Source organism: Siniperca chuatsi, linkage group LG21 (assembly GCF_020085105.1).
Source record: "Siniperca chuatsi isolate FFG_IHB_CAS linkage group LG21, ASM2008510v1, whole genome shotgun sequence".
NCBI lineage: Eukaryota > Metazoa > Chordata > Actinopteri > Centrarchiformes > Sinipercidae > Siniperca > Siniperca chuatsi.
In genome coordinates, this window is record NC_058062.1 from 1081045 (window position 1) to 1090000 (window position 8956).

At 42.1% G+C, this 8956-nt stretch overlaps 1 protein-coding gene across 1 annotated transcript in view; it reads right to left on the reverse strand.

Annotated features, from left to right (window-relative positions):
* Positions 1 to 348: 348 nt before the first annotated feature.
* The window catches only part of rapgefl1 (Rap guanine nucleotide exchange factor (GEF)-like 1), a 61035-nt gene continuing 52427 nt past the window's right edge, over positions 349 to 8956 (reverse strand). The window contains 1 exon segment of the mRNA XM_044181537.1: positions 349 to 8691. Coding sequence (XP_044037472.1) covers positions 8567 to 8691 — 125 coding nt within the window. The 3' untranslated portion in view covers positions 349 to 8566.

Consider the following 8956-nt stretch of genomic DNA (forward strand, 5'->3'; position numbering starts at 1 on the left):
TGGTGTCAGTACTTTTACTGAATATTTCTTCCACCTCAGGATGAACTGTAATAACTCTGCTGATCCTCTGACTTTCCATCTAGCGCCACCATCAGGTCGACATGTTAACGTGGCTAATCAGCTGTTAGCGTGCTAACATGCTACACTAAGATGGTGAACATGGTAAACATTATACCCTCTGTGAGGCTGCACCGAGAGCGATGGTGCTTTGAGCTAAATGCTAACATGCTGATGTTTAGCAGGTGTAATGTTCACCATGTTAGCTTAGCATGTTAGCATGCTAACACGTACAGAAAGCGTGCAGGAGGTTTGTGTAGCAGATGAAACTCAGACTCAGACACAGAGAAGTGAGTTGTTGTTGTTGTCCAGAGGTTTTATTTCAGCGTCTGTAGCGTGGCAGCAGAAGGAGCAACGAGTCTGGAGGAGGCGACACTTTCAAACCCGTTCCTTTCAATCGCTTCGGCTGAGCTTCAAATCAATTTGGAAACTTCACCTGTATGAACGCGTCGACGGGAGTGTAATCAACAGCTTTCCAATTCATCTATTTCTATTTCCACTTTTACATCTGTGCTGTCTCTGCTTCAACTCTGTCTTTTATAGATAAAACTGGTTTTCACTTTTAATGAAACTGCAAAAACACTAACAGTGATCTCATTGGCAGTTTTTTCTTTTTAAATCAATTTAAACTAAGTATTTTATACTCTCTACCAGACTTATAATAAACACAACGGCACAATAAAGTGCAGCACTGCAGTGCAGCGTCAGGGCCGCTGTGATTTCAATAAGGAGGTCGTAATGTTGAGAAAAAAGAGTTGTAATATTTCAACATACGGTTGGGATTTTAGTAGAAAAGTTAGTTGTAATATTATGAAATAATTGAGTAATTTCACTAGAAAAGGATTTCAAGAATGAAGTTTTACAAGAAAAGGTCGGACGATGAGAAAAGTTGTAAATTTACGAGGAAAATCTAAATATTTAAAGAATAGTTTGTAATTTTGTAGAAAATATTTTAAGAATAAAGTCATATTACAAGTAAAAAAGCCTTGAGGACAAAATGTATGCATTTGAATTATTATGTAACATTACAACTTGTTGTAAAATTACAACTTTATCTCATTATGACTCTTAAAACTTTTTTCTCAGAAAAAAACACGACTTTATTCTTGAAATAAAGACGTTTTCTTCTTTTTTTAATACAACTTTTCTTGCAAAATTACAACTTAATTCTCGAAAAATATGATTTCTCGAAAAATTACGACTTCTCAAAGTCCTACTTTGCTAGTAAAATTATACTATTTCATAATATTTGAACTTTTTCTACTCAAATTGCAACCTTATCTTGAAATATTGGCTTCTCGTAAAATTTTTAACTTTTCCCAAAATTCGGACTTAATTCTGACGTTATGACTCTCTAAGCTCATAATATTACGACCTGTTTCTCGTAAAATTATTATTAATCATTCTCGAAATCTCACACGATTACGACTTTATTTTAATATTACAACTTTTTGCTCGTAAAATGACAACTTTGCGTGATAATACGACGACTTGTTTGTCAAAATAAATTAAATAAAACGACGTCCTTTTGACTTTTTTCACAAAATATTTCAATTGAAATCTCCGGATTTTATTTTTTCCTCCTTTCCTTTCCTAACTTTCCCCTTTGGTCCCGTTTTTCCTCAGTACTCGGTAAAACGACGCCAACCCTCCAGGCCCCGCCTCCTCCCAGGCCTGTGCTCCAATCACATCGTCTGTCTGACGTTCACAGAAGAAAGGACGTGATATTACTGATGTAAACAACCACTTCTGTACAAAAAAAACCAAACAGAAACAACCCAAGCCTCAGATAGAAAACAACAGAACAATCAAACTGAAGAGATTTAACTGTACAATTCGTAAAGTCATAAATTCATCGTGATTTCTTTCTCTTTCGGTCATCGCTGTACACTTCCTCTCACTTTTACAAATAAAAAACATCAAATCAAATATTTCTCCTTGAGTTAGCGTCTCTCTCTCTCAGCTCATACATAAAATAGAGTCTCCGTTAGTATTTGCCTATTTACAGGGTTGCACTATATACACATTTTTATTTTTTCAGTGTTTTCGTACAGGCGACACAGCGGACGGCCTCGACCCAAGAGGCCGCCCGCCTCCTGAAATTATGGATATCAGCAGAATTACAGGCAGAAGCTGCGATTGGTCCGAAAAACCGGAAGATTTGTTCAGTTCAGGTTCAACGTGGAGAATATTTTTGTTTAGGTTAAGATTAGAGACTTCTGTTTCTGCCCAGAACTACGGTGGGATCCATAATGAAGTGCCAGACACCCAGGAAGTGGTCCTGAGAGAGCCACCGGCAGACTAGTGATGTCATCTTCGCTGGGTTTCACACTTTGTACCCGACCGAACCGCCGCGAACGTTTCCACCTCGACAAGACCTTTAACAGCAAACACAGAGTCCTGAAACTCACTGCAGTTAGAGTTCACTCAGCTGAAACTACGACAGGCCTTTCTCCAACTTCCCGGACGTTTTAACTCCAACTCGAACTCACGTTCGAACTCAAACTTGCGTACTTAGTAGTTCGAGCTCGAACTCGTGTTCTTGGGAATCCTGGGAAAGATTTTTTAATCTGTTTTGAGGGGAAAAGATTTTAAGACTCCATATTAGATGTAAGATCTTGTCAAACTGGAGACGTTTTGCAGGTTTTGTCCCGTCCAGAATCAAGCACCCTCACTTCGCACATCGCGGTGTTCGACATCTGTTCGACATCTGTAGCTGCGAGGAAAATTTAGAGACTTCTGTTGAGATCCTGTCCCGAGTCTAACTCCAATCACAGATCCTAAAAACGTGACAGCAGCTCTTTTAAAAAACGATCAAACAACGCAAGGTTAAAGGAAAATGTCCGACTGCTCCGTCACAGCAGGAAAATGACTAAATAAAAAGCGTAACCAAACACCAGGCGAAAAACGATAACTCGCTCGTTCCACGCAGCCGCAAAACCACCAAAATAAGAGCCAGGTTGTAAAATAAAACAGAAATGAAGTAGTCGGGTGTGAAACCTGGACCTGGCGTCGCTCCGACGTGGATGGGAGGTGCACTTGTCTCTGAACAGGATCGGCCTCACTGAGCGTTTACAAACTGGATGTTATGGTACAGATGGAGAATGGAAAAGTCTCGCCGGCCACCAGAGCTGAGCACAGAGAACATTTTTCAAACCTTTTCAGACAATTTTTACAAACACGTGAACCGTTCCTGTCGCACTGAAGAGTTTCATCCGAACCACAGAGCAAGAAATCGACTGAAAATTACTTTGAACGCTTAATTTACTGTAAATTCTCTAATGGAGGCGGCTCAAACTTTTTCTTGAATAAAAGGGTCTGTCAACGGGACAAGTCAAAGACTTCCAGCAAAGGAACTATAACAACAAACATCTCATTATACTTCAGCTTTAATCTCAAAATATTACAACTTTTTGTCGTCAAATTCTGACTCGCTACATATCGTGATTTTTAAATTACAATTTTATCCCATTACGAATAAAAATATGACTTTTTCTCTTCATATTTACAACTTTATCTCAAATGTTATGACTTTTTCTTATAAAATGAGTGTTACTTGTAAAATTACTTTTCCCCTGAACTTTTTTCTTTCTGTTTTCACAAGATGGCGGCTTTTTTCTCAAAATATTACGGCTATTCTCGAAATCTCGAGGGTTTGTGAGCCGCCTTCCAGGCTTTTATTATGAAGGTTAGAAATTATACAACCATGATTTTTTCAAACACCTTGTAGTGAAACTCTTCAGCGCACTGCAAAAAACCTCAATCTGAACTCATTTTGTCTCGAGCCGAGTCATTGAATTCATCAGCGATAAAACCACTCAGCCACTCAACCTTCTTTCGCATGATTTCATTTTCCTGTTTATTTATTTTTCCTTTTTCATCCAATCGTGAGAAATTTAGTCACAAATTTATCTATTTAAATTGATATGAGTTATTAGTGAAATCTGACGCTGCCACCATTCGTGACCAAAGGACTTCAGATGGAGGTTTTGTTACAGCGACTCGGCTCCGACTCAAAAACCAAAGTAATGTTTCCGTGTGGACAGGCTGGTGATCGCAGCAGAAAAACAACAACTCTGTAGATTTCTATTATTATAGTAAATATGACCGAAGTGCGATCAGCTGTACAACACAGAACCAATCGATCGCAACACAACTGGACTCAACTGAACCGAACTCTACTGAAAATCTAGAAGAAAGAGTAAACAAAACCTCTCTGTCTCTGAGCCCTGAGGTTTGGCAAAAGTGCTTCGTTGCTGCGATAAGTTGACCGACCAGCTTCACTTCCTGTCGCTCTGTTATTGCCTAGGACCTCGACCCGCCGATCCGCCGAACCGACCAATGGCAGGGCAGCTCTGCGGGACTGAGCGAGTCCTTCCTTACGGCCGACTGGTCGATCAGCGGGGAGATCCCAAACGCTGAGAAAAAGTTTTCGTATGTTTGCGTTCATCTCTCTGGTATGATGTCATCACGTAAACACAGCTGATTGGCTGCCATGTGATCAGTTCAATCAGCTTGTGGTCATTTTCAGTCACTTTCTTAAAAAGGAGCATACCCGCGTTTTGCATGTTTTAGCCCATTTACTCCAACTCTCACCACCCACCGTTTTCCAAAACAGACTCAAGGGTTTTAGATTTTATAAAATGTCTCCAGCTGTTTCAGTTCATTTTAACACATTTTAAAAACTCAACCTGCCGTTCTTATTTCTTAAGGAAGCAGTTTTACAGTCAAACTTTTATTAAAGCCACGTGTCTTGATTAATATCTACTGATAACTACAAGAGGACAAGAAAGTCTCAGTAACAGAAAGCCTCATCCATTATTTTTAATTAAGTTCCCTTAAATTTGGTTTTTAAAGGTACCTTGTGGAAGTCTTTGTAGCGCTATGAAGCAATGCGTTTAGTTTGTGCTGTGCAACTTTGTTTCTCTGCAAATGTGATTATGTTTTCGAGAAACGGATGCTACGTATTTATCTGCACAAACGACTTAATTGCTTTGGCGTGAGCCAGCGAGTTTATCGCCTCTGCACGCTGATTTTTGTAGAAATGAGCCGACGCCTACGGCTGCCTGGAAGGATCTAAACCACGTTTGAATATATAAAGCACTGAGTTATGGTTTGGAAAACAGCAGCGTGTACGTGATTTGTAGTAAACTGGTTAAAACATTCAAAAACTCCGGTATGGTCCTTTAAAGTGAGCGTGATGTGAATTCTCCAACCCTGCTGTTGGAACATAAAGCCCAGAAACAAAAAGCAGAAAAGACTGAAGAACGTCTTCAGACTGAGACTGAGATCACGTTCGGTAGAAAACCAGCATCTACACACTCTGATCCAGTGAGGAAACATCCTGACCGTCCTCCACTAGCATGTGGTCCGAGTCCACGAACGCACCGTGACCGATGTGCCAAAAGTCCGTCACAGATACTGTCAGTGAACACATCGTCACAGTTTAGGTTCAATCCCGGAGGAATCCGTGTTCAGATAAGTTCCTGATTGCTGTGTGTGAAATATGGCAGCTGATACAAACCAGAGGTCAGAGGTCAGACTAACAGCCCTGACCGCTGATGTAAACCACGGACACTATTAACCACGACGGAGTTCAGGTACAGATCCACGATGTGGTCCGTTGTGTCCTTTGTTCGATGTAAAAGAGTTCATTACTTTGATGGAAAAATATATTCAGTCTTGAAATACAGATGACAGATTTCTGAGAGCAGGAGTCTCACGTGTAAACTCGTATTGTGACGTTAGAGCGTCTGAATTTGACTGGTTCCACCTGCAGTCAAACTGGTTTCTCTGAAGGTCGACTACCGGTGATTTATTTCATTCCTGTTTGTTCCTGCAGAGACTTAGTGTTGATCCCGGAGAACGAAACCACTGCTGCACGACGTGAATCCACGTTTGCTCGTCTTTGACAAAGAGGGATTTGTCGGTTAAAGAATCGCTCGTCTGCTGGCGTTTTTACATCCTCAGGTCTGTTTAAAAGCTTGAACATTTCCTCCGTCTGCATGTTGTTGTTCAGAGATGTTAACACGGTGGTTTTTGTCCATTCCTGTACAGATTTGGGGCGTAACTTGAACATGTCCAGTTAAATTCCAGTGTTTTGTTTCAAACCTGCCACCAAACAGGAAGTTGGATCAACCAGTCAGCTGTTTGACGTGCAGCAGTTACTCATAACGCCCTTCTCTGTGTACATCCGTACAGATGTTTATGTGCATCCTCGCAGAATTACCGTATTGACCCAAATATAACGACGACCCTGGCTATTAAACGAGCCCTGCTTTTTCCAACAGCTTTTAAAAAAAGACTTTTTGAAGATACAAAACACTTTGAGACAGTTGGGAAAGTTTCCCCAAGATACTGTTGGTCCAAGGAGAAGAGACTCATCCTTGAAGCCAGAGAAACACGACGTGATTTATGCCATTAAAGCAGAACATAAATCCCACTTTTGTGTGTATTTTAATGGCGTAGTCTCGCTGCGTCCTCTTCTTCTTCTGCGACGCTTAAACGACAGCGGCTGGAGGATCAGCTCCACCAGCTGTTTACCTCCATCAGCCAATGAGCTCGCGTTCTCGCAGCAGCCGCGGGTGGAAACAAACAGCGAGTCACGTTTTATCTTCACGAGTTTCTGGAAATTCGGTAAAAATTTGCGCCACATTTGGATGGAAATGTTTGGTCCTCCTAAACTGGGCTTCAACACCTTGACGGCTGCCTAACTAAAAGAAACACTATAAATGGACTTGAAGAAACTGGCTAGCCTTGAAACATTAAGGCTACAAACCAACCCATGATGCAACGCTCTCTGTAGCGCAGAGAAAACAATATCTGATGCCTAACTGCCGAATATAAAACAAAAAATAAAACAAATTAAATCTTATATTCGGGCCAACACGGTATAATTCTTGTTGAACAAAATGAAATGGCGGTTGAACGACAGGGTGGAGGTCAGCAGGTGGTCAGATTGTCTGCAGTGTGATTGGTCAGCCGCCATAAGAGGAGGGAAAGTGCAGAAAGTCAGGAAACCGGATGTAACCGTGGTGTGAAAGAAGAGGATTGATTTCTCCCCGTCAGAGCGGCGACTCGTCCCCAGCCTGCAGTCGGATCCTGTCCCATTATCGGAGCTTCGAATAGTTTGGTGGGCGTTCATCTCCTGGATGTGACGTTTCTTTGAGGTTTAGTTTGATCTGGACAGTCACGCCTCAGGTGTACAGTCAGTCAGAACAGGCAGCGCTTCCTAACATACAGCAAATGAGCAAACACACGACAAATTGTCTTGATGACGTATTTTTGGATGTATTTCCCGGCCTGCTGTAGGTTGTCGGTGATTATTTGCTTAATCTACGTTACCGTGAGTGTTTTCTCTCACGTTTAACCCTGAGGGGCTTTCTTTAAATGCATGTTTTGAATTTGTAAAGGCGGCGTGTTCAAGCTTAAACTTAAAGGGTGTTCGAGAATATATATCCAACAACGCTCAAGTCACGTCCTGTGGCCTAAGTTTTGTAATGTGTAGCTTTTGAATGTCATTTATCTATTATTTAACGTAGTTCTTTATCTGATTTCTACCTCTTCAGACTGTTTCTTGGATTGTTACATGTTAAGTATGAGACGTTATTGATTCACTTGTCTTAAATGGAAACGGATTTTGTAGAAAAACAGCAATGTGTTGGGGAAAAAAAGGTATCGTGGTGGTTTTGGGGACGGTCAGAAAATGTGATGTTGCTCAGCGTGACTTGGGTCGGTGTGTTTGCTTCACTTAAACGGTTTGTTTTACTGTATAACGTCACCGTTGGCTCACACGGCTGTATGTTAGGAACAAGGCTTCTGGCTGGCTGATGAAAGGCGCTGTCGGTCCTTTTTGCGCCCTTTCAGCTGCTGTTCTGTTAGAAACAACGTTCAGAATATTCAGATGGACTGGATGGGAAAAAGCCTCGTGTGTCCAGCAGGTTCTGGATCCTCATTTTGGATCACAAACACTCGTTTTCCAAGAGGCGTTGAAGGGCATTGGCATTGAGGTTCTCAATGCAACGTTTAAGGCTGCTGAGCAAGACCTTTACGAACGTTTCAACAATGTTCCAGACGATCCGTCGCTGAAGCGTCTCGAGGTTTTGACGCAAACGTCTCGTGAGTCGGTGGTTGTCAGGGCTGCTGGCGGTGTTCGGACTGGACAGCTGCTGATGGAGGGATGAGGGAGGTGGAGGGAAATAGGAAGCAAATCAAAACTTAATGGACAGTCAAAGTCGTGGACGAAGGAGGAGAAGAAGCTCCTTCTCTCTGCTGATCAAGAACGACGTCTTGTTTTAGTCGTTTGTTTCGTTTCAGGTAGACGAGGATGAAGAGGATGAGGAGGGTGTAGGTTTTCACTCCTTTCCCTCTCTTTCTACCTGAACCTCCCTCCATCCATTTGCTCCTTTGCTTTATTGTTTCTGGACTCGAATTGCTTGAACGAAAACGTCTGATCGTCTTCCTCCTCCTCTTCATTTTCAGTCTCTTTCTTGTCCCCCCGTCCGTCCCTCTATGTGTCTTTGGGCTCCAGCTTGCAGGACATGTCGAACAGCAGGTTCTGGTTGTCGATCACCTGTAGCTGACGGACGTAGGCCTTCGTCTGCAGGTGGGAGGGGGACGTCTCTGTATCCATGGCTACCAGGTGACACAGGAAGAGACGGAAACAGAAAAGCACTCATGTTAGGGATATCAAATCCATCCTTCCATCCATTATCAATTAAAGCACTCAGAGGTGCAGTGACACGTCGTCACCACCGGGGGGAAGCAGCCACTTCCTTCACAATAAAAGCATTTTAATGTGAAGGCAGTGGTGGGACTTTACTGTGAAACCGGAGCTGTGTCCCACATCCAGACCACACAGTACAGTACGTACTACATCCCGATCACAGCGTACTGTTTC